The sequence below is a fragment of the Fringilla coelebs genome (assembly GCF_963513975.1).
Source record: "Fringilla coelebs genome assembly, chromosome: 20".
NCBI lineage: Eukaryota > Metazoa > Chordata > Aves > Passeriformes > Fringillidae > Fringilla > Fringilla coelebs.
The window spans coordinates 9,407,669-9,434,213 of NC_140046.1; the positions used below are offsets into that span (position 1 = coordinate 9,407,669).

Genomic DNA, 26,545 nt, shown 5'->3' on the forward strand with positions numbered 1-26,545 from the left:
CCATGGATGAGGGTCACAGTCAGTGCTGCCCTGGGGGTCAGGGCACCCCAGAGCAGACACAGAAACATTCCCAGTGCTCTGGGATTCCACAAAGGGGGATTCCTGCAGAGCTGTGCTCATCCATTTCCACCAAGGGAAGAACATTTCCCCTCCAGGGCTGTCTCAGGTGTCTCCTGGTGGCAGGGGCTGGCTGGACAGGTGACATCTCTGGCTGAGGACAGAGCTGCTGGGCTGCTGTGCCTGATCCTTCAGAGCCTGGGCACGTTCCCCAGTTTGACAGATTGTGTTTACTGGAACTGCAGAGGAATGTTAATTGCTGTGAGATTGCAATTGCAAGGCCCTGGCTGTGTTCACAGGAAACATCCACGGCCAGGCAGGTTTGTAGGTGGTTCAAAATCTTGGCAGGAGCTGCCTGGCCTTAAGAGTGCTTGTGGGATGGCAAAGCAGCAGTGCTGCAGAACCCACCGGCTCCTCTCTGCAGCGTTCTGGTTGTGTTTATGTCACAACAGGACACGAAATGAGCGACACCCACACGCTGAGATGGCCAGGGCAAAAAAGGCACGTTTGGTTTTGGACCTGGATATTTATAGAATTCCAAAAGTGACCATGGATTATTGGAGGATGAAACTGCCACCTCTCCAACCATAGTGTTCAAACCAACAGTCCATCAATTCTCTCCTGCAGAAAGGAATGCAAAACAATCATTATTTACATGGAAAGTACGTGAGAAACTCCATTACAAAAATGTAAACATCAGAAATCTTAGCAGAACTCTAGAAGAACAGGGTGATTGTCATCATCACATTTTCTGAAAAATCCCTTGCCCAGGAGTTCTCTCCTGGGAAGCTGAGAAGCCTCAGAGAAAAAGGAAAACAATATTATCTCATTTGCTTCTCCTGTGTTTTGCTGCTTTGGAATGTTGGAGATTGTTTATCCAACATGTGAATTGTTCTGACTTAATGACCAATCACGGTCAGGCTGTGTCAGGACTCTGAGGAGAGAGTCGGGAATTTTTAATTATTATCTTCTGGCCTTCTGTCTGCATCCTTGCTCTATTCTTTAGTATAGTTTTATATATATATTTTTGTATAGTTTAGTCATATATATAGTATATATATATTCAGTGTAGTTATATATATATTTTAGTATAGTTTCTATTTTAGTATAATTTTAGTATAATTATAATATAATGTGATAATATAATATAATATAATATAATATAATATAATATAATATAATATAATATAATTAATATGCCTTCTAAGAGCATGGAGCCAGATTCATCATTTCCTCCCTATGACAGGGGACCCTGAAAATACCAAAGCAACAGTTTAAAAAACATTCTGCCTTTGTGCCCTTCTGTGCTACTGTACCCCCTTAATGGCTGATCCTGGGATGCTGCTGGGTGCATTTCCTTCAGCAGAATGATGCAGTCCCCTTGTAAAAGGGGAGATTTATGATGTCTGTGTGTTCATCCCATTCCTGGAGACGGCTCCTCTAATGATAAAGGTGCATATATCTCGGTGTGATGTAAACAACTTGATGGATGGGTTGCAGTTTATGTGGAGAAAATATTGGAAGCTTTTTATCTATCTGTGAGGCTTCCTGGGAGGCTGCAAACAGGTGGCCTGGAAGCAGCAGACAGGTAGATCATCATTACAGGCAGTCAGGCTCTTTGCAGGCACCCACTGAGGCCAGCATTTCCATTCTGAAAATAATCAGCTGGTGAAGGCAAAAGGAAGGAGCTCAAGGCTGCCAGAGCACTTAGCTCTCTTTTAAAACAAGAGGAAGCAAAGATGGATTATATTAATACAATAACTGGCAGCCAGTCTATGTAGCATAGTGCTGCTTTAATCCTTGTTTAGGAAAAAATGCAGACTCAGGGATTGTAGTGTCCAGTCATGCAGGTTTTGTTTGTGGAGTTGTAGGAAAATACTAAAATCTTGCCATTTACTGTAGTGACAAAGGTACAGGATGCCCAAACTCTGAAAAGGATGTTCATCTTTCCTCCCAGGCAGTCTGTGTGTGTGTAGGTCTGCCTGTGTTTTTGCACCTGCATCCCCAGTGTGAGCACAAGCACTAATTAGCTGTTCAAGTGGAGAAATTTCCCTTTAAAAATGAAGCCTAGTTTCAGTTTTCATAAAAATGTCAACCAGAGCAATAAAACGTCTCCCTAATTTAGGAACACTAGAAGGCAAAATAAATTAAATATTGAAACAGATAGAAATCCTTATGTTGAAGTTGATAGGTTTAAAATTATGGCTAACATAAAATAGCCACAACTCTTCTTTTCCTCACTGATGGCACAGTGAAATGTGCTGCCTGTGTGAAATGTGCTCAAGAGGAGAAGGTTTATAAACAGTGGGGGACTGGCCCTGATTGCTGTGTGCCAGCAGCTCCTGGGACACAGGGACACCCAGGTCCTTCCCTTGCTCAGGGGTGACTGCACCCCTGGGATGAGAGGCTGGCCTTGCCTGGTTGGTGTTTCAAGGCTGTGTTTTTGAAGGATTTATCCCCCAGGGCAAGTTCTGGCTCAGCCACTCTGGTTTGGAGCCAAAGGACATCACTGCCGGACCTTGTGGTGTGGTGACAGCCCTTCTGCCTGGCTGTGAAAGCATCCAACATTCACACAGGTCACCTTGAGATTGTTTGCAGAAATCCTCGCTCAGGGATGCGTTTCTGGAAGCCTGGCACTGTGTGAGTGTTTGTGGTTACCTGAGCCTACCCTGGAGGATATTTGGGATTTTTGTACACAGGGAGTCTGAGATTCCAGGTGGGCTGAGTGAGCCATGGGCAGCATCTCTGCAGAGAGCTGTGACCTGACCCTGAGGGAGCTAAAAACCAAAGGAAGGGAGAATTTCTGCCCCATGGTGTATGAGCAGGATGAGAACAGTTTGCAGGGTTTCAGTCCTGCTGTTGGCCCAGACCCCGAAAATCTCTGCTGGGGTTTCTTTTGTTGCATGGAATAATGACATATGCTTGTGTTAGATGAAATAAAGACTTCATGATTCAAAACCACACATTTCTATTTGCTGCATTCCCATCTGCTGTATCCTTATTTGTATCCTTATATCCTGGTGCTTCAGTGCAAGGGGATTTTTCATCTGGCATGATGATGATTCTTCTTTTTTTTTTTTTTTTTTTGTGGTTTCTTTTTCATTGGCTTTTTTTTTTCTTTGCTCTTTTAATTATTTTTAGTATTTGTAATATAAGTAAATTAGCAGTGCTTTTTAATCAGCTTTTTTAGATAGGCTCACTTTGTAGTACGTAAGGATGGCAAAAACGTTTAATTATCAATAGATTATGTAGCTTTGTTATGTCATTATTATTGAGGATCAAATAGAAATAGCAGAGTTCAGCATATAATTAAAAATCACACCACACCACAGTTTGAAGTGGAGACCACCTAAGGTTGTGTGTGGAAACTTAATACCTTCAAATTTAGAATTGCCTTTTTTTTTTCTTAATGTTTGATTTGGCTTCTGATATATTATTAGTAGAAAAAACTATTTTAGATGTAGCAAATGGACTAAAATTTTAAGTTTTGTTTCTTTACAATTTCAGTGAGAAAAGAGAAGTTGTAAGGAGAAAAATTCTAAAACTTTTGTTCTAATTCTTATTGCTGTTTCTTTTAGTTACTGTTAATAAATTTTTCTTTATACCCTTTGAAAGTTTTGAGCCTCCTTTGCCTTTCTCCTAATCCTGCCTCACAGTGATTAACCAGCACTGCAACCCACCACACTCATTAACAATTTGCCAAAAAACTTCAAAATTATCAAAATCTCAGATTAGTGAACCAAACCACTGCAATTTTTTAAGTAAATACTGAAAAATACTAAGAAAACACTTGTCAGTGGTGATTTCAGTTCAGTTTTAGCAGATTCTGCCACGTCCTGGGGAGGGGAGAGTTCACTGTTTGGTTGGACTGTGGAGCTGTGGACTCTCCCCTAAAACTGCAAACAAAAAAGATAAATTAGGATTATACTGATGAGCATGACTGAGTGGCTCACATTACTTTATTTAAAGAATTTGAGTTTCTTGGTTGAATTTTTGTGGTGAGTTTGAAGTTTGAAGTATTTAATAGATTTGCTGGATGACCTAAGTTTTGGTTTGAAATGTTTAGTAGTGCTAGTTCAGAGTTTTTACTAGCTGCTGTACTTCATTTTGGATTTGTCTTTAGTTGGAGTGGTTGCAGAGTTACAGTTTGGTTTGTGATTTTGTATCTTAAACATTTTTAGGGAGGAAGTGTTTGTATTTTTTTTTCACTGCTGCTCCTGTGGCTGAGTTCCCTGCGGGTGGAAAGGCTCAGCAGGCTTTGCAAACCAGGTCACATTCACCCAGCTCCTCAGACCTGAAGTCACCAGTCAATGTTTTTTTCATTTTTCTCCTTTTAAGTTGGCCTGGTAGAAGCTGACAAAACAGGAGGAATCATGGCTGATTGTTTTTTTGCCTGCAGGCAACTTTCAGATCGTTTTTGTGGGATCACAACAGACAAACCTTATTGAAAATCCAGGATGTTCTCTCCCCTGGCCCCTGGAGCTGTAACACTCTCACTGACAGGGCATTGATATTCCCTCTGACACCGGGGAGCTGTTAATTGAATGTTAATCACTTCACTCATGCCATGGTACCTCTTTCACCAGCAAAGGCATTTATTATATATCAGCATTGCTGCTGATTTCCTCCCTGGGACTCTGGCAGTGTGTAGTGGGAGCGCTGATTTGGTGATTTCATTGGCATTGTTTTGGCTCTGAACTGACTGCATGTACAGCACATTTGGGATCCCCATCTTTGGTTTGATACAGGCTAAAATATTTACTCTTATCTGCTGTTTCAGACTACTTATGAATGAACAACAAAGAAAGTTTTTAGATGTTCTACTACAGGCCTTGTGTCTTTTTAGCTGAGAAAATTACTGTTGAGGAAAGTTGTATCACTGGGCATGAGGAGAACTGGATCATTAATATTTAACTGTGTTGAAAGTAGAAAGCACTGTAACAGTAATAATAATTTGCACTTGCACAACACATTTCTCCAGAGAATCTCAAAGCACTTTACAAACCATTTAATTAAGTCTAACTAAATCCCTCTGAGGTTTATTATTAGTCCCATTTTACAGATGGTTAAGCAAGGGCATAAAGAAGTTAAATGGTTTGCCTAAATTAGTTAGTGGCAACAATAGGAACATATTTCAGGAGTGCTGGCCACATCCCTCCTCTTGGAGGAGTGACCACAGGGTCCTGCAGCAGGAAGAGCAGAGCTGAAACTGAGAGAAGGGGAAGGATTTTGTCTGAGACAGTTCCCTGTGAGTGCTAACCCAGGATCTCCTGGTGTCCTGGCTGTGCAGGAGTGAGGTGGGGCTGAGTCCTGGCTCTCCATCACACCCCTCACAGCAACCCCCACCTGTGGCATTCACATCCTCTGAAAAATTCATTGGCCCAGGGTTTTTCTCCTGGGAAGCTGAGAAGCCTCAGAGAAAAGGGAAACAATTCTTCTCTCATTTGCTTCTCCTGTGCTGTGCTCATGTGGAATGTGTTTGGAGATTGTTCACCCACAGGTGATTGTTCCATTGCATTCTGCTGGGAGTTGTTTTCACTCTTTGGCCAGTCAGGGCCAAGCTGTGTCAGGGCTCTGGAGAGAGTCAGGAGTTTTCATTATTATCTTTGTAGCCTTCTCTAAGTATCCTTCCTGTATTCTTTAGTATAGTTTAGTATTCTTTAATATATTATAGTATCATAAAATAATAAATGAGCCTTCTGAGAACATGGAGTCAGGTTCATCATTCCTCCCTTCATTGGGGCACCCCACAAATACAATAAATTCCCGCCCTGTGCTGCCTCCTCTGTACCACAGCACAGCTCTGGCCAGCCAGGAAGGAAGGAAGGAAGGAAAGAAGTTCTTGCCACTGGACTTGAAATCATTCCTCCCTTGAGCAGTTGCTCCTCCTGATCCCAGCAGGAGAGGGTGGTTGATCAGGACCCAGAGCAGGAGAGCGCAGCGAGGGGCACTCGCGCTCCGAGAGCCACTCAGGAGGGTGCTCCTGTACAAATGCATTAGATTATGGTTAAGCAGCTTATGGACATAAAAACACATTAGAACTTTACAGCACACTATAAATTACAGTTTTGCAGCATTAACAACCACAATGTTAGGTAATTACATTCATTAATCTACTCCTAAGAGCACATAAAGTTGCCTCCCAAATGGTGCAGCGTGTGCTTGTGCTCAGCTGGGGATGCTCTGAGAAGGGCCTCCCTTCCCCCACAGCTCCCTCCACCACTGTTCTGCTTTGCTTCAGGATTTCCTGGGTTTATGATGGTTTTCAGCAAACCAGAATGCCAAGCACATTGCTCTAAGTAGTTAGGATTCACAGAGGAAGGATTTCTGATCCTCTTGTCTCATACAGCTCCAAGCTTTTCTCAGTGAGCTGTAGCAGTGTGGGCACTCAGGGCAGTTATTCAGTGAGGAAGGAGCTCCTGCTTGTTGTCCCCTGGGTGATCCCTCTGTGCCACCTGATGTTTGGTAGTCCCAGTAACTGTTAGCCTCAACAATTAATATTCTGTTGAAACTTCCTTGCCTTGGGTCGAACATCTTGTGCTTCATTTTCTTTCATACAGAAATATTCCCTTTAATTAGAGCAGATTCTCAGCTGGTGTAAATTTTGCTTTTTCTAGGTTGAAAGTCTGTCCCAGTGGCTATTTCCTTTCTTTTTCTGTCTTGCATTGTAGAGAAGGGCTTTCAAACAATTTCTTTGAGGTGCACCCATGTTCTGCACAAGCAGAGTCTTCTGCTGATTCATTCTTGTTTCAATTTCTTGTTTTAAAGGACCCTTCATGGCCGTTTCTTTTTCCTCATAATGGACCAAATGTTATTTTTGATATGCCCTACCCAAGGACAGCAAGCTCTCCAATCATTATCCAGCCACATTTTCACTGGGACTTTCCATGAGTTTTTAGTTATGAAAGTGGGAGAGCAGAGAGTTGTGTCTTCTCTTAACCTCCTGCAGTGTGTGTTAGGAAACAGAGCACATAGAAACTCCCTGGAAAACTTCCTCCAATCTCAGTGGCTGCTGAGGAGAGTACACATATGAAAAGAACAGCTCAATTAGAAGGCTAAAAGTAACAGAAACAGTTTATCACCTTGAATTTTTGAGAAACCAAGCTACTAAATGGATGCAGTGTCTCAGTCCTGGAAAAAACAAAAATGAGTTCCTAAAATCAAAGTCCCTCTAAAAAAACTCACACTCCCTCATGAAGATATGAGTCCACTCAAACATAACTTTAGCAAGCCAGAAAGCAAAATCTATTCTTTTTTGTTTGTGAAACTTTCATGAATCTGATTGCAAAAACTGAAGCCTGTACGAGTCAAGGGAGCAGCAGCCTTACAGAAATGACCCATTACTTCTGTGTCAGTTCATTAATTGGGTTTTCAGTTGCTGATTTCCTTTCACATCAGGATCATCATCCCATCCGTGTGAGGAAGAGCCCTGAGAGCTACCTGTGCCTGTGCAGCTGCTGCAGGAGCTGTGACAGCTGCTTAATCACAGCCAGCCTGGCTGAGAGGCATTCATCTATTTGCTAAATAGATGGAGCTTCAATGACACTTGAGTGCTCCAGTTTCTAGGGAATTTCTTTGTCATTACTGACAAATTTATTATCCTGACCATTAAATTAATAAAATGCAGAGCACACAGCACCTGCTTTTTGAGGGAGGTGATTTTTGGTGCTACAGAAACCTCCATGTCCTGAGCTCTCCCCTCCCTGCTGCCCTGGACCTCTGTGGCTGAGGGCCAGGGGAGGGGGAAAGGCAAGTCCAGCATCTCTCAGCTGTGGGACAGCACAGAAGGAGCACATTTGGTGGAGATGAGCCTCCCATCAGCAATGCCCAGCTGTACTTTAGTGCTGTCTCTCTGTAGTGGTTTTGGTTTGTTAATTTAAGATTTTTTTTTTTTAATTTTGAGATTTTTTTTAAATAAATGTGTTAATGAGTGTGGTGGGTTTTAGTGTTGGTTATTAATGTACTTACTTCTTGTTGGAATGTTTACATTCTTGGAGAAAGGTAAAGTAGGTTTAAAAGGGTATAAAGAAAATTTAATTAATAGCAATTAAAAGGAAAAAAAAGTAGTAAGAATGAAAATAAACTTTTTAGAACACTTTTTGTCTAAATTATGACACTCTCACAGGCTGCTTCTGCCCAGGGCAGAATCAGGAGCCACTCTGGGCCCCTGTGCTGCCTTTGGTCACTGGTGGCTGCTGGGGTCTCAGCACAGTGCTGTATTCCATGAGCCAGGGCTGCAGGGATGGCCTTTGTTTCCAAGAGAGCAGCAGTTGCAGGGAAACACCTGCCTGGAAAAATCCCATTTTTGACACTGTCACCTGCTTGGCTCCCAGGTGGTACCCTGAGATATGGAACTGTGCTCTTTACAGTGGGTTTTACATCTCTCTTTCTGCATGCCAACATGAGGAAGCCAGAAATGTTTATTTTTAGGGCCAGGGCAGCAGCCTGGCAGCTGGAGATGGGTTGGGATCCCATGGGGAAGTGCCAGGGCAGGAGGATGCTGGCAGAGCTGGGTGTTTAATGTCACCTGCAGCTGCTGACCTGGTCCTTGCCCTCCTGATGGAACAGCTGCTGCTCTGGGGTAGTGGCAGTGCTCCTGTGTCATTGCAGGGTGAGCCCCATCCAGGGAATAACATGCAGTGACTCCAGAAGGCTGAACAACTGCTTTATGAAGCTATATTATATTACACTAATACTGTACTATATTAAAGAGATGCTAAAGAAAACCTGTGACTGTCTCCAACAGCCAGGACACAGCTTTGACCCAGCTGGCCAATGAATCCAAACAACCATCACCAGAGTCCAGCTGACAAATCACCCTGGGTAACCAATCTCCACAACACATTCCACATGTGCCAAACCACAGGAGCAATGAGAGGAGCTGAGAATTGTTTTATCTTCTTCTCCTCTAAGCTTTTTCACTCTCTCCTCCAGGAAGAATCCTGGGATTATTCTTAATGGAGAGAGAATGATGTCTGTCTCTGTTCAGAGAATGTGAATACCACACATGCCAACTGTGTCACACATGGAGCATCCAAAGGGCACGTGGGGACCCCTAAACCTGGGCTGTCCCCTCTGGTGGAGCACCAGGGTGAGTCTGGGGCTCCCAGAACACCTGGGACTCTCCCTGGTCACTCTGGGACTTCACTGTGGGATGGCACCCCTGTAAAATGAACACCTTGGTGTGGGCTGCCTGTGGCTTGCCAGGTCCCTGCTGGAACATGCCCCACTCTCCACTCAGATATTTTGGTCATTTATTAGATAGTACAGAGATTTTCCCTTTCTGGACAGAGCTGGCAGTGATTTCTCTAGTGGAAGCCTACTGGGAATGATGTTAATCTAGTTTCCAAGGATTTGTTTATTGGGGCAGCACATGCTGGGCTAATTTCAGGGTATGTGCTCCGTGGTGGTTTTTCTATCCACAAGTGAAGTTTTAATAAGGGAATGTAGTACTCGGACAGCAGTTTGTGTGTGGGGATTTTTTTCCTTTTATTTTCTTCCAAAAAGCAGTAAAGGCAAAATTGGCTCAGTGAGTATTTATTGGCAAATTAGTGTTCCTAAAGCCTTCCTTTTTGCTTGTTCTTTTCTAGAGCTTGGAGAAATAAGATTTCACATAATGCATCTGGGATTGGATTACTGGATTGAATTTTGCAAAGTACACTGGGGATAGCTGAGCCTGTTCTGAAAGCAGCTAAGCCCCTCTGAGTCAGTAGAAATTCAATTCATGATAGGTGATGAGGGCTTTTTTGATGGGTTTTGTTTTGGGTAATTTATTTGCTGTTGGATGGTCACATTTCCTTTGAGGTATTTTATCAAGGTTTATTAAGCTTTTGGTGGAGGCTGTGGTGGGATACAGACTTTCTCTGAAAAGTGTGATGGAAAAATGCCTGGGAGCTGACATCCCTCCTCCTGCTTGCTTGTTGAACACAAACATTTTAAAGGAACTCTTCAGCTGAATTTGTGTGTTGTGACCATTTTGGAACCCACAGACACATCAAAGCTGTGGTGGTGATGGGCTATTTCTCTGCATCTGGTCTCTGGTGCACTGAGGCTCTCCTGCTCCTCCCTCCCTCCTGCCCCTTCTCTCCTGCTGAGGTTTTGGTGCTGCAGCCAGGCCAGCCCCAGTTACCCCAGAGCAGATGGGAATATCTCTGTGGCTCTGATAACAGAGCTCAGGGCACAGCAGGGGCAGGTTCTTGCTCTCTTGCAGGGGCAGATCTCATCTCAAATAATAGAGTCTGAATTTAGATTCTCTCTGGAAAACTGGCCTGATTTTTATCCCCTGGACTTCCTTTTCTGTTTCCTAGGACAGTGGTACTGTGTTGCTGGTGCACCTGGGGTATTTTCAGGTTGTTTTTTGGTTGCTGGTTTTTCTTTGAAGAGGGGGAGTTGTGAGTTTTGCTTGTTTGTTTGGGGTTTTTATTTTTGATGCTTTGCAGTTGAATTCTTTTGGCAGAGAACATCAGAGAGGAGGAGGTGTGAGTGTAAGAACCTGGGGGGTGGCTGGGCTAAGCAGAGGGAAAGGAGAAGCAGGAAGGCTGCAAATTTCTCAGCGTGTGGAATAAGTTTTAATAAGGTCATTGAGAACTCAGAATTAATTCTGAATGAGGTAAAAACTGCCATAGCAGGAAACCATAAAATATTTCATGGTAACCCTGAGGAGGATCCTTTAGTGTCCTGTGCATCCTATAATGGCCCTGGGAAGGAGATTGCAAAGTGTGATATGGCAGAGGGCTGTATCCTCCTCTCCCTTAAAGAGGAAATGGGCAAAGAAGCAAAATGCTTTTGCTCTTCTAACAGGAAGAAATAATGGTTTTTTAGGTGAGGCTTAATGCTCTCAGCAAATCTTTGCAGATTTTACATTACAGTCATTTCCTTGAGTCAGACTTCCCTGCTGCCTGCTAAGTAAACACAGAAAGCATAGATTATCAGTTAAGGGTATCGACAGCATTTCAAGTGCTATCAGAGAACATTTAATTCAGTTTAATTTTGTGATAAATCTCATGTTTAATCCTCTGGTTGCTCTGTAATCATGTCTCTATTGATCTTCTCTGAATGACTGCATGCAGTTTAATAAACTTTGCCATTAACCCAAGCTTTCTAAAAGAGGAGATTGATTCCAGTATCAAGTCTGATAGAACCAATAAGCACCCGAAAATCATTAAATGTGTCCATTATAAAATATTTGCATTAAGATCAAAGTAAAAGTGTAGAGGTGAATTTGCAGCTTAGTAGAGAAGAGGTTTGCAATTGGAAAGCCTCAGTATGTCAGTCAAAATCAGCAGCAGTTTTCAACCTGGCTGATTCAAGCTGACACCTCCTTTCATTTCTTATTCCTCAAATCCCTCTTTCATCCTATTGAGCAACCTCCTTCTCTCGTTTCCCAGCCATAATTATATCCTTTAATTTATTCCATCTTTTTCACCCTGGCATTTGTTTAGTCCAAGGCTTTGAGGTCATTTTCACCTCATAATAAGGCTGCAGACTTGGGTGTCCTTTTGAAGCATTGGTTTGGATTTTCTGTCCTGAACTCCTTTTCTAAGGAGTGTCCTTGTTACATGAGGTACAACACTGGGATGGGGAAGTGCAGAGGGAAGTGCTGTGCAGAGGGGGGAGCAGGAGGAAGCCAGAACCACGTCCGAGTGACAGCAGTGATGCTGCAGATGCTCATCTCTTCCCTTAAGGATGATGGACAGGACACAAAAGACATTTCCCACCCTGCACATCAGCTGGGGGAGAATAAGGGGGGTGCAGGAGGCAGGGAAGGGTCCCTCAGGAACACCTGGCTGTGGTGGCCTGGCCTGATGAAGCTGAAGGGCTGCAGAGGCTTGGAAGAGGAGAGACTGGCTTTGCTGTTGTTCCCAAGATAAACAAAGGGGCAGTGCAAGCCCTCCTGTGCCTTGTGGGGTGCAGCAGTGGATCTCTCCTGTTTCCTGGCCAAAGGGCTGCCTTGGTGTGGCTCTGGGAGCAGGGAGATGTGCCAGGAGCCCCCTCAGCCTGCAGTGCTCTCCATGGCCTGGTGTGCAGCCCTGCTGTTCCTGGGGGGGCTGCTCCAGTTACCTCTCTCAGGATTTAGCACTGCAAAGCACAGATGCAGTAGGATGTGGTTTTACTTCCATTTCACAGATGAGCTCTGCTGCATGGGAGGGCTGAAGGCCCAAATTCATGGAGCCATTTATTTCCTTTGGAAAGCCAGTCAATGGGAATTAAATAGTTTTAGCCCCCTGAATACCTTCTTTGTGGTCTGGGGCTTAGCTGAGTGCTGCAGGTCACAGGGAGCACTGGGGGAGATCAGGAATTCCCACACCCACCTCCAGCCCCCCCCACATTAATAATTTACCTTCCCAGTCCAGCCAGCTCTAATCCTGTGCCTGGCAGGGCACAAGTGCTGATAAGGTCAGACAGGAGAGATTTGGATACCAGCCCCTACAAGCAGCTTAGAAAACAAATCTTTCCAAGCAAAGGTTTCCTTCCCAGTGCAGACTGATTTCCTGCTTATGGTTCTTACTCTCTTCAACACATTCCGTAGCTCTGGAGAGATCATTGCAGAGCTTTATCTGTTCCTGCTCCAGGCAAGTTTTACAGAGAGGCAGGAGTTGGGATGTTTCCTACAGCAGGAAGAGTTCAGTGCAGGCAGCCCTGCCATGAAGTGGGGTTTGACTCTAAGTGCTGCTGAAGTGATGTGATTCACAGCTTTTGTAACTCCTTGCAAGTTTGCTGCAGGCATTAGCAAAGCTCTTGACTTGAGATGTTCTGCTTTGGAAGCAGATCCCCTGACTGTGCATCCCTACCAAGTTACATTTGTAGCTTCTAGGTGGCTATAAACAAGAAATATTACAGTAATTGCTTTGGCAGCCACTAAATAGCCCTGAATATTAGATGACCCTTCAGTTTTAAAAGACCTGTCTACAAAATATCTCAAATATTTGCAGAAGACATTACGTTTTCAGCCACAGTGAAGGAAATTCTCTTTTTCTCTTGTGTATGAGGTGGCTTTGCAGGGTCTGTGCCCTGAGATAGAACTGGAGAAAGCAGCCAGCTCTGGTTCTCCCTGTTTATTTATTCATGCTGTGTTCTGTGGCCGTTTAACTGGAGACTCTGTATTCTACCTGCAAATAGAAGGAGGGATCTCTTTCACCTCCTAGGAACTGTGGGTGTGCACCTGGGGGGTTTTTGGGTGATCCCACAAAGGCTGTGAAGCATCCACTGAGCCAGGGGGTGATGCCTTCACAGTAGTGCAGAAACAGAGGTGAAAATGTGGAACAGCAGAACAGTTCTGGTATTTATTCCTCCTGTACATGAGTGAGGACTCTTGAGACAGCAGCAACTTTGGTCTCTTAGTGAGTGGTGGAAGGACAAGGCAATGATAAATCTTGTCTCTTATGCTAAGCTGTGCTTCTGAACTGCAGAGAGGGGGATTTGCCAGTGATCAGCACCGTACAAGAATGTAATCCCTCTGGTTTTTTGATCATCAAATTTATCTTCACTGTATCTGTTTCCTTGGGGAAGAATAAGCCAGCAAATGGAAAGGTTACATATTGCTCTATTTCTTAAACTTTTGTTCTTTACTGGTTTTTTCCAGCCTGAATGCTAGAAGGTTGTTTCATTTGCAGATGGGAAGCTGAACCATTGTTTCTTTTTTTCCATTAATTGCAAAAAGTTCTGATCCTTTTCCTAATGAGGAATATTGTCAAGCTCACCTTAAGTGTTGCTCAGGTCCTAGCTGAGCTCTCTTTCTCTCTCCTTATTTTCTAATCACTGTTCTTTCTCTTTAAAATCCTTCCTCATCAGTCTTTTTTGGCTGTATGCCACATGCCAAAACAGTGGTAGAGTCAGGGAGTTCCTAAAGAAGAAGAAAAAAATCCAGAGGAATAAGAGACAGTAAGATCTTAGAAAAGCTCCTGTGCTGAGTAGTTAAAATTCTTGACATATCAGATAAAAAGGGTTGTTTTAAAATAGATTAACTTTTTCTTAAGGCTCAATAATTACAACCCATTATTATGTAGAGATTTTTTGGCTGGGTGAAAAAATCTGCAGTTGGATTACTCATGGATCACACCACCTGGCACAATCCATGAGTGGTTCTGCCAATTCTGTCCTTTCCTTTGCTCATCCCTGCATCCTCTGTCCTGCTGGCCTGGGTGTGCAGAGGGATGTTCTGCTTTCCCTGTGTGGCTGTAAGGCTGCCTGGGAGGTGCAGAAGTGCAGGGCAGGGACATTCCCATCCATGGCAGGGACATTTCCACCCATGGCAGGGACGTTCCCACCCGTGGCAGGGACGTTCCCACCCATGGCAGGGACGTTCCCATCCATGGCAGGGACGTTCCCATCCATGTCAGGGACATTTCCATCCATGGCAGGGACATTTCCATCCATGGCAAGGACATTCCCACCCATGGCAAGGACATTCCTACCCATGGCAGGGACATTTCCATCCATGGCAGGGACGTTCCCATCCATGGCAGGGACATTTCCACCCATGGCAGGAACATTCCCACCCATGGCAAGGACATTCCTACCCATGGCAGGGACATTTCCATCCATGGCAGGGACGTTCCCATCCATGGCAGGGACATTTCCACCCATGGCAGGGACATTCCCATCCATGTCAGGGACGTTCCCACCCATGGGAGGGACGTTTCCACCCATGGCAGGGACATTCCCACCCATGGCAGGGACATTTCCATCCATGGCAGGGACGTTCCCACCCATGGGAGGGACGTTTCCACCCATGGCAGGGACATTCCCATCCATGGCAGGGACATTCCCATCCATGGCAGGGACATTCCCACCCATGGCAGGGACGTTCCCACCCGTGTCAGGGACGTTCCCACCCGTATCAGGGACGTTCCCATCCATGGCAGGGACGTTCCCACCCGTGGCAGGGACGTTCCCACCTGTGGCAGGGACATTTCCATCCGTGGCAGGGACGTTCCCACCTGTGGCAGGGACGTTCCCACCCATGGCAGGGACGTTCCCATCCATGTCAGGGACGTTCCCATCCGTGTCAGGGACGTTTCCACCCATGGCAGGGACATTTTCACCCATGGCAGGGACATTTCCATCCATGTCAGGGACGTTCCCATCCATGGCAGTGACATTTCCATCCGTGGCAGGGATGTTTCCATCTCTCCCTACAGCAGTTTCCTCCTTGTTTTCACCTGGGCTGGCTCAGGGTGGTGGCTCTGTCCCCACTCCAGGTGTTCCCATCCAGCCTCTAGGCTGGCAGGGCAGCAAAGCCAAGTGTGTCCCAATTCAGTGTGGTCGGGAGATTGTAGGGATCATCCTGAGACCTTTGGAATGCTCCTGATGCTGCACATCTTCTCACAAGACAAGGAATACAGAGGTGCTTATGATTCCATTTACAAACCATAATACATTTTTTATGACTGCTGAGTGCTGTGCTAATGAGTGGTGCCAGGCTGAAGTCATCTGTTTCCCAGGGCAGGGATGGCAGGGATGAGAGCTGTCTAAGCCCACATGCATTTATTGTAACCCTAAGATAAGGGGGATACCCTTTAAATGTAAAATTTATTGGCCCACTAACTCCTTGCCTGGGTCTGTGGCCTGCCAACCAAAGTGCTGTTTGAATTATTCAGAGAACACAATGTGTGTGGAGGGTGGAGGAGCCCACAGCCAGCTTTGTGCCAGCTGCTCCTGCAGTGGAATTTTATTTCCCTCCAGTGAAATCTCCTGGAACGTGTGTTTTGATCAGTATATGCAAATACTGTATGACTACAGATACAAATGTACCAAAATTTTATTTTTGGGAGAAAGTTTAAAATTTTAAAATATTTTTTCCATTCTAAATGAGGAAAAAAGTGAAAATTAAGAAAACTATGTAAAGAAAGAAAAGTCCGGGACTTTTGGCGTAGAACTGAGGAGTTGCTCAATTATTTAGACACACTGAAATATTTGTGTTTCATATTATTCTGTGTGGTTCTTGATAACTGTTCAGTTGGGTTCTCTCCACCATGAGCAGCCCCTTTCCCAAGGATAAATACTGCTGGTCCTGCTGTGAGCTGAGGCAAGGACAGCAGTGGGAGATGGCAGTCCCAGCTCCTGCCCCAGAGCAGGGCAGTGCTGGGCAAGGCTGGACTGCCTGGCACAGGACAGTGCTGTGCCCTGGTGTGTCACAGCACAGGGGACAAACAAACAGCACTGCTGCAGTGCTCCTCTCTCTGCCTCCACTCTGATCCTAACTGAGCAGGGCAGGAGCACTGCAGCCCTCTTCCCTGGCATGGAGATTTAAAGGGAGCATCCCTAGGGACTCCTCTCCACATCTCTTTTCTATTTCTTTTCATTCCTCAGACAAAGAAAATAAATATGAGCACGTGGCCCTGCTGCTCACAGGGTAAGCCAGGCACATTTATTTGAGGCACAGCACTGTGAGATAAGCCCAGGGCAGTGGGAATCCATCTCCCCTGGCTGCAAGGGCTGTGAGCAGCCTGGGGAGCAGGGGGGGATGGACCTGTGGTGCTGGACTCAGAGCTGGGGCTGGTTGTGCTCAGCCATGCCCAGGGAGCAGGGATGGGCTGCAGGGGCAGCGTGGGCAGCACAGCCCTGGCTGCTCTGCCAGGTCACAGCCTGGAGGGGCAGGGACAGCAGGGACTCACCACGAGGGACTGAAGAGTTTACAGGAGGAGTTGGGAGAGCGTGGCTGAGATGGTGTCAGCAGAGGACACAGACAGGGACAGGCCAGGTCTCGCTGCTGTTTCAGCCTCAAAAGGCAGCCCCAGGTGTGCTGGAGGTCATTGAGTCAAATCTGCAGCAAAGACAAAACCTTGGGCTTTGCTGGCAACTTGTGTTAGACCCAGAAAAATCTCTAGAGAAAGCACAATGGGACTGTCAGGCTGGCAGAAGCTGGCTGGAGCCAGAGCTCCAGGAGCTCTTGGCAGCAGCTCACAGGCTTCTGGCTGAAGCAGTCAGAGCAGAATCAACTGTGTGTACTTTCCTTCCACAAAGCCAGGCAGCTTCAAGAAAAACACTTCCATGCTCTGCAGTGGAGGCTGGCATTGCTCAGCACTTCCTCAGCACTGGCTCCAAGATGAGGTTTGTGCTAACTCAGGCTGCACAGGCTCCAGCAGTTTCTGGACTGTTCTGCACAACTGTAACATGTTCTGGCACAGGATTGCAGTGACAAAACAGAGCAGGGAGGGGCTGACATGAATGAAATAAATGAATTGCAATCAATTGCTCTGATGCTCATCTCCATGTATGACACCAGCTTTTACCAGCTCAACAGCTGGCACCAGTCTTAGATTTCTTCTACCTCCAGCTTGTCTTTGCTGTGAGGCATTGAGGGAGCCCGTGGCACCACATTATTTTACAAACAGCTCTTCCCAGTATCCTTGTAACACAAGGTGCTCACTAAAGCCCAATTTTCAGGAGTGCTCAGCTGCTGAAATCAATGAAGGCTCTGCTTCATTAGAGAAAGTGCTCAGTGGAGCCAAGTTCTCTGGAAAATCAAATCTCAGGTGTTTCCCAATGAATGCTTAAAATTAGCAGATGTTTCTGACCTGAACGTGTCAGGACTGTTATTGCCACCTATAAAATGGGAATAGTGAAATATCTTTGGCAAAACAGCTGTAAAATGGGCCATTGGTATTTCTTGAGCATCTATCTGATACTATCAGGAGGAGCTGTAGAGAAAAGCCCTTGAGGAAATTAATCATTGTGCATTCAGAGGAGGCTGTGAATGGAGTGTCAGTAAACAAGGCCTAGGTCCAGCTACGGACAAAGAGGAGCAAACAAAATCCTGAGTGGTTGCTCATTAGCTGAACACCTTCCATTCTGTGTATGGAAACAGGAGCATGGGATCATGTAATTAAAGATTGTATCTTGGCATGCATGCACAAGGGGCCTGAATTAAGGTGGTGGCTGCAGCCTTAATCCTGGCCTTTCATAACTTCCCAGCCCTTGACTTTGTAACCTCAATAATGTTGCCTTAATGTATTTCTGTGTGCAGTTTAAATCAGGACCTGAAAAGGCACCTTCTGTTTATCAATGCTATTGTTAACAAATGGTTTTGGGATGAAAAATCAAAGCAATCTCTTTGCCACAGAATTGCTTTCACACAACATATCTGGAGCAGACAGCAACTTGCTCTGCTATTGTTTTCCTTCCTCTGCAGCCAGCCCATCATCCCCCAGCCTGGCACTGCCTTTCATCCCCTCTCTGGTGCACAACCCCTTCTGCACAACACTGAACCACTTTGTTTTCAGATTCCAGAGAGATGCAGGAGGCAAAGCATTGCAACTTTATGCAATCAAAGCAAACAAAACAAGATTAAACCTTTCTGTGGAGGTCTTGTGGCTTGAAGGAATTGCTGGGATTAAAGGATGGGCTACTGCACCCAGTGTAGTTGACATCACACCTCTCTTCACCAGTCCCTTCTGTTTTAAAATACCATAACAGTGACACTAAGAATCCTTTTCCCTTCTGCATTGTGCTTTACACCTGCCTTCCTTTTCCTCTGCTGTTAAGAGGGTTTGCATTTTTTTTCCCCCTAGATAAATGCTTCTGAGAAACTAGTCATTCATCAGAAGAATACACAGTACATTTAACTATTTTATCTGGAGGTGAATTAATGGCTATTATAAGCATCTCATTTTATTTTCAGGTTTTGATTAGAAGAACTGGTCAGTGCATTACTTTCAGACCTTTACATCTTGTTGTTTCTGCTGGAATTAAAACAGCAAATTATGAAACATGAGAGAGGTATTGAAGATTTGGGGCATTTTTATCCACCATCTGTAAAATATTCTCCAATGTAACAGAAACACAATAGGAGTTGATGGGGGCTGTCAAGATGTGATGGCAAACTGGGTGCCCAGACTAGCAGTGTTTCTGAGGGGTTTGGGGTCAGTTTGTGCAGGTTTGTGTGCAGGTTTGGGATGGGTTTGTGCAGGTTTGGGTTCAGTTTGTGCAGGTTTAGGTTCACTTTGTGCAGGTTTGGGTTGGGTTTGTGCAGGTTTGAGTTCACTTTGTGCAGGTTTGGGTTGGGTTTGTGCAGGTTTGGATTCACTTTGTGCAGGTTTGGGTTCAGTTTGGGTTCACTTTGTGCAGGTTTGGGTTCAGCTTTGGTTCACTTTGTGCAGGTTTGGGTTCAGTTTGGGTTCAGTTGCTCTCCTGCATTCCCAGCTAACAATTCCTTCCCTGTGTGATGCTTCCCTGTGAGGGTGGGCAGGCCCTGGCACAGGTGCCCAGAGCAGCTGGGGCTGCCCCTGGATCCCTGGCAGTGCCCAAGGCCAGGCTGGGCAGGGCTGGGAGCAGCCTGGGACAGTGGGAGGTGTCCCTGCCATGGCAGGGGTGGCACTGGATGGGTTTTGAGGTCCCCCCCAACCTAAACCCTTCTGGGATTCTGTGCTGGCCAGGCTGGAGGGTTTCTCTCAGCTGTACCCTGCAGGCATCCCAATTTCTTGCAAGCTGACCCTCTGTACCCGGTGCAGGAGGTGAATGTGGGGTGGTGGATCTGCCAGGGTTTCTGGTTCTGTGCTGTTCCCTTCGGCTGTTTCTTGCTTCCCCCATGTCCCATCCCATCCCTCAGAGCTGCTGCAGCTGACAGCAGGCTCGGGATGGAACTGGGAAAGAATTTCAAATCGACTTTTGTAGCTACTGAAAATGTATTTTCTTTTCCTTTAATTAGCTTCTTCCTTCTGCACTAGTGTTCCCCATCAAATGTGAATTGTTTGTACCTTGAAAGGCTCCAGAAGATCCTTTCTTACAGTTCTGTTTGACACAGACCTTTGGATGTCTGAATAGTGAACGGGGCAGACTGGCAGCTTCAAGCTTGATTTTCTAAATACTTGTGTTTTAAGTGGAGTATTATACTGATATTTCCTAACTGTCTGATGTTTAAAAAAATTTCTAATTTCTTGATACTTTATTCTTGGAGTGAAGGATAAATTGTTGTGCTCTGATATAAAGCTGTAAAAGACTTTAGCAAGAATCTGAGGAGCAAATAATTGGAATATAGTTGTAGACTGTTAGAATTGTATTTTGGTTTAACTAGCATGGCAGTGTAAACTACTCCTGTTTTTAATAATCAGTTTTTAAATGTTGTATTTTACTGAGGTCACATTCAGTGCAAATTCAGAAAATAAGTTTTTGCGACATTGGAATTATAGTGATAATCCACAAGGATGCTTTGGAAAGGTCAAGGCTTGAAATCCCTGAGCAGCACCTGAAATGTTCATCCAGGGAAATTTCTGCAGTGTATTTGCTACACACTGTGCTTACAGTGTTGTTTTTCATCCAGCATTCCCAGAGAAAAATCCTGTAATAAGGAGTGGAACAGAGTTATTCACATGTAGTTATTCACATGTAGTTATCACATGTAGTTATTCCCATGCAGTTATTCACATGTAGTTATCACATGTAGTTATTCACACATGCAGTTATTCCCATGCAGTTATTCACATGCAGTTATCACATGCAGTTATTCACATGTAGTTATCACATGCAGTTATTCACATGCAGTTATCACATGCAGTTATTCACACACAGTTATTCACATGTAGTTATTCCCATGCAGTTATTCACATGTAGTTATTCACATGCAGTTATTCACATGCAGTTATCACATGCAGTTATTCACATGCAGTTATCACATGCAGTTATTCACATGTAGTTTTTCACATGCAGTTATTCACATGCAGTTATTCACATGCAGTTATCACATGCAGTTATTCACATGCAGTTATTCACATGCAGTTATTCACATGCAGTTATTCACATGCAGTTATCACATGCAGTTATTCACACACAGTTATTCACATGTAGTTATTCCCATGCAGTTATTCACATGCAGTTATCCACATGCAGTTATCCACATGTTCACATGCAGTTTTTAAGGTGCTGTCAGAGGGCAGGGGTGGGCAGTGATGGGCTGGTTCTGGGGTGGGGTTCAGGGGGCTGATGAGTGCACCCCACAAAGCCCTGCTCTGCTGCCACTGAGGGTTTGATGTGTAATCATTTATGTAGCAAGAAGATGGACTTTGCTGAAATAAATCAGGCCCAGCTCCCTGAAAGACCTGATGAGAACACAACGTGTCCTTCAAGCCTCCTACCATGAGAAATGGTCTGATGGAGCCAGATCACTGATGATCTGGGGGCTGCTTCTCCTTCCTGGGCTGGGGCAAGGCTGGGCTGAGGCTGTGGGTGCTGACCAGAGCCAGGTGATTGCAGTGCCCTGCCAGGCAGGAGCCTGCTCAGCACCACAGGCCCCTCCCTGCCAGGGCACCTACAGCACCATCAGCCTGATGAATGTGCCCAATAGAAATAAAACAAATGGATTTTTTTTTTTAGATTATACAGTACACTCATAAATATTAATGCACTTTAGTATTGAATTGCGTGTAATTACATATTTATACATTTAAGTCACCTTCCTGATACACTTAAGGCACTTTACTGATGAAAGATATCTCTGAAAGAGAAGGTTTTAAACTGTGCCTAATATGTTTGTAGGATTTACTGAATAATGTGTGGGCTTGTATGCTGGCAGGAGAGGAGAAAAACCTCCATTAGAGACTGAGAGTGTTCATGGGGTCTGCTGCTCAGGCTGAATCCACTCCTTGGGTAGCTGCTGAAAAATCTGTCTCGACATGAAATATTGCTACATCTTCTTATCTATGTAGATAAGGTCTGTGCAGTCCTGTCACCTTAGAGTAATTACAGCTTATTACTCTAATCATGATGATGCCTGAAGACTGTAATTAAGATTGTGCTGGCTAATGTGCTAGCACACGGCATGGTACAGCTATTGTCCTATCTAAACAAGGCAAAGATAAAAATGGGATGAGGGAGAAAGGGCACAAGTGGGGAAGTGATTTATGCAGGGCTGTGGTTCCCAGCCAAGCACTGCCTCTACAGAGCCTGGGGGCTCCACGGGGCAGAACCTGAGACAATCCTGTGGGAATCCATCAAATCAGAGGGGTTTGGGAAAGCTGCAGAAGGCCTCAGAGACAGCAGAACTGTGGTTAGAGCTAAGCAGTAGCCATGAGATTGGTCAGCAGAAAAATTATAGAAGAAGTAGAAAAGTAAGGACAAATAGAACAATGGTCTGTGTATTAATGCTTGTCTAGAATAACTCCCTGAGCTGCAGAAAAGTTTATCTAGTGAGATATTAGGGAGTTCTAAGCTCAGTAATGGAGCTCTGTGCATTGTGTTTGAAGGCTCACAAGCAGGTATTGCATTTGAAATAAGCAAGCATTATTTAACATGTGCTTATAGTGATTGGCTAGAACTACTGTCAATGTGCTTTTGCTTTGTGAGATTGGTCAAACAACTTATAAAGTGAGTTGTAACATTGAGTTCTTTGTCTGCTGCCTGGGATGTGAGCTGCTGGCATCTTCCCATTGTCATAACCATGTACTGAGACTGATGCTGGAAAATAAAACAGCTCAAGGCACGTTCCCAGCAGTCCTGTCCCATTGGTGATTTGTACAGAGACCCTGGCCAGCAATAAATCCCAGGCAGTTTGCACCTCAAACACCAGGAGAACACCCTGGGAGAGCTCTATTCAAGCTACTTTTAATGCATCTTGTCCACCTGTGTCTAAGTTTTATTCTTTATACATGTCCTCTTGCATGTCCTCATCTAGTCTGCAGATGAAGAATTTAACACACATTTCTATGCACACATTTATTTGCAGGCCAAGTCAGTGTCTCTGTTGAAATCCATGCCAGGCTGTGCCCCACAGGTCCCTCACAAAGGGTTTGATCCCCAGAGCTCTGTAATTTTCCTCACAGCAGTGTCAGCTGGTGACAAGCAGACAGCTCTTCTGGAGGAACAGGGCTGTCTAAACACCAATCCTTATGGCTGAATTTCACAGCAAGCCCACCCACCAAACAGGATTTAAGGTCCTTTTCACAAGTTAGGCATATCTGGAGCTCCTTGGTGTCTTTTTGCTTTGAGCAGAAGAGGAGCATTCCTTAACTTTGAGCACTCCTGCCAATCCTTCTGCCTTGCAAGGTGCCTTTGCATCCAGGCTGGGGAAGGCTTTGTGCATTTGGTGTCACTCATCCTGCCACAGGTGTGTGAGCAGATTCTTTCCTCCCAGCTCTCCTGGGCTCCAGGTTCTTTAGGGCTATCTGGCAATTTGTGAAGCCTTGTGCAGCTGCCTGGAACAAGGGTCATCCCAGGTACATCCACAGTGCTCTGCTGAGTCTGACCCACCTCCTACCCCCCTTTAAAGCTAATAGGAACCAGTTATTTCTTGATGGAACTGCCTGGCCTCTTTAGACATTTTATAAGCTTCTGGAAGCCTGCCACTGTTTCATTTAGATCACTCACAGCTGGGAGAAAAATCCCACAAAAGCTACTTAGTCATTAGAAGAATTTTTTTTTTTCCCAGAAAGTTTTCTCTTTGTTCACTCCTTCAGCCTTTCACATTTACAGTGAATCCTCGTGAATAGCATTTGTGTCTACAAACATGAGCTCTATGTTTTAACAGAAGTCTTTGCTGGTATAATGTTCTACTCATAAAACATTGGATTTTTTTTATGCTGACCTGAAAAAAAAGAATTGTTAGCAGCATGACAGCTATCCTAAGTTACAAATCAGTTCTAACATAAAATATCTGCTGTTTTATAACCTGTCCTGGCTGTCCAGGAGGTCCAGGAGTGTTTCTGGATGCTGTAGTTTTACAAAGCTGTTGCTGGGGAGCACTGGTGAAATGGTTACTGCACCTCAGAATTTGCCTTTCTGCATGTATGGTGTGCAGCTAAACCTAAAACCTTCCTGGAAAGGGAGGCAGAAGGTGTGCTGAGAAAAAAAGGGGTTGTTCCTGCTTTTCATTTCCTTGGGCAGCTCCCCAGGATCCCTCTGCTTGTGCACAAGGAGATCCCACAGCATTTTAGGATGATCAGGGCTAATCCTGAGTCCTTTCTCAGCAGGGGCAGGGAGGGAGCAGTGAGCAGACACAGGAGGTTTCTTAAATTACTAATCCTGTGTTGTAGCTAAGGATGCTCAGATTCTCTTTCATGAGGCTGGACAAGGCTCCTCATGTTTTGGATAGGAATAACACTGAGAAGAAAAACCCTGGGAAAAGTCCTGTGGTGTCTTAGGTGAAGAAAAGGTAGAAAAAATGTCTTACAGCTTCTCTTCATTCCTCCTGTCTTCAATGCCTGTAAAATCCTTCCCTTTGCTAAATATCAAATTTGAACAATGACTGTCTTCAGTTTAATTAATCATCTCATTGGTTTCAGTTATGAATTTTGTGAAGCTCTTGTGTTTTAGAGAGTCATTTAGGGAGCAGTCTTTAATTAAAGCCAAACTGCTTTTTGCCTTTAGGCATGTTTTTTTGCATAAAAAGGTGCCATAATTTGAATTATATTCTCCTGAGCCTCAGTCTTTATGTGACACAGGGACCAATAGCCCTTCCTGCTGTCAGTTATAATATTAAGTGACTGTAAACAACAGCTGAAAGGCTCACAAGATTACCCAGCACCTTATGGTGGGCATGGAAGCTTCTGGCCCAAGCCAGGTACGTTAGCAGAGAGTGCTGAAAGCACAGCCCTGCTTCAGTAACCTCCCCTCCCAGGGCAGCACCAGACCCCAAGTGGGCAGCTGTAGGAGTAGATGTGACTCAGCTCAGATTCTGGATGCAGAATCTGCACTGTAATTAACATCTTCTCAATAGCTTCTCATTTTTCTCTCCTAATGAATTCTCCAGCCTCCTCTTCCTCTGCCTGTAATTCTGTGTTGTTGAAAACGATTCATTTCAAGTAGCATTTATCTGAAATGAAAATAGGGATTCTGTGTGTTGCAGGTTATTTGTAAGAAAACAGCTGTGGGCTAAGTGACACAACTCGCAATTGTGTTACAAGAGTGGAGTATTTTTTATAGACAGACATTGATTCTGGAGGTTAAAGGGTCAGTGACAAAGTTTTCAAATACAAGTTGCTTTTTTCATGCACTTTTCACCCCTCTCTCTGAGACTTGGAAATCTACTGCTTATGTCAGGCTTGAGGGAAGCATGCCCTGAAGTCAATGGAGATTCATTGGCCCTAATTGGATTTAGGTCAGCTCGTGCCTTGGCTTCTCAAATACAAGAAATAATAAGAATAAATATTGAAAAGTCAAGCATTGTTTAAATCAAAGCAGATTGTTAATTTAAGCATGATAAACAAGTGCTGTCTTCTGAATGTGTGCTCTCTTGATACATGAGATGCTTATGAGAATTGAGGTTGGCTGTATGAAGTCTCAAGGGGGATGTGTCTCCTTCCATGCACTCACTTCATCCTGTGAATTCTCTTTAGCATTTGCCTATCTTTTGATTCAGAGGACATCAGTGAAGGGTGGGTTTGTTCCTTTTCTGGTGATTGCAGCATTGCCCTGAGAGTGCTTTGCAGGTCACCTGGAACCAAACCAGAGCTGTAGTTTGACCACGGTGTTTTTCTCCTCTCTCTGCAGAAGGACATAGCTCTGAAACCTCAGGAACGTGTGGAGAAGCGACAGAATCCTCTAGCCAAGAAGAAAAGGGAAGCACTTACCAATGGGCTGTCATACCTGCCAAAAAAGAACAGGCTCCACCACCACCAGTACAGCTCCGACCGGGAAAATGACCGAAACCTGTGCCAGCACTTTGGGAAAAGGAAGAAGTTACCCAAGGGCCTCAGACAGGTGGGAGACAAGTTTCCTGCTGCGGGGAGGGAGGGCTCTGCCCGATGGTTCATGGTATGTAGAAGCCAATTTCTCATTTTGTGGGATTGCTTATTTCAATGCTTTTGTAGTTGTTTTGTGCTTGGGCTCTTGCGTGTGACGTGGTGCAGTGTCCTACCACTGAGAGGGAGAGCAAGTGGTGCATTGATGCTGATCTGATTAATAAGTGTGTAAAAGGGAGAAGAGCTTTCCACAGGCTGGCTGTGAGACTGTCAGGGCAAACAAATGAGGTCTCTCTGTGGGTGCAAGGCCAGTTTTGTTCCATAAAGACCTTCTTGTCTTCAGGCCTTGTACACAGAAGCAGAAGAGCCCCCTGAACATCCAGGGTGAGGTGAGGCGATTGCAAGAAGGGCAGCTGTTAATCAAGGCAAAGCTGATTAGAATGTGAGGAGCTAATTTGTGAGGTGTCAGTGGTGCTGGTGTCTGCTCCCCTGGGTTACTGATCACCCACCCTGAGCAAGAATGTCTGCCTTCCCAACAGTGGTGGGACTGAGCAGGCAACAGCCAGGATTGCAAAGCTGGAGGCTGAAAACATTGGATTTGTCTTCATGACTGTGCAGTGTTGTGTTTGTTGTGCTTTTTAAGGAAGCAAATGTGACAAGTGTGATTTCTATGAGGCTGATAATATACATAGTAGTAGGGACGAGGTCAGCTTTTGCCTGTATTTGAGTGATATTAATGACTCTTGAATCAAAAGTTAAATGTTTAATGGAGATGGTTGATATTCATGGAATCAGTTTTCATCCTTGTTTAGTGCAGACCAAACCTCGCCTTGCAGAGAAACTTGTAGCAAATAGTGAGACTTCACTGCTTCTCATTT

General features: G+C 44.8%; 1 protein-coding gene across 1 annotated transcript in view; it reads left to right on the top strand.

Annotated features, from left to right (window-relative positions):
• LOC311161339 (autism susceptibility gene 2 protein homolog) overlaps positions 1–26,545 on the top strand; it is a gene marked incomplete at both ends in the record, with an annotated part of 371,371 nt that overhangs the window by 192,669 nt on the left and 152,157 nt on the right. Inside the window, one exon of the mRNA XM_084218846.1 lies at positions 25,477–25,686. Within this exon, the coding sequence (XP_084074972.1) occupies positions 25,477–25,686 (210 nt within the window). The remainder of the gene's footprint in view (positions 1–25,476; positions 25,687–26,545) is intronic.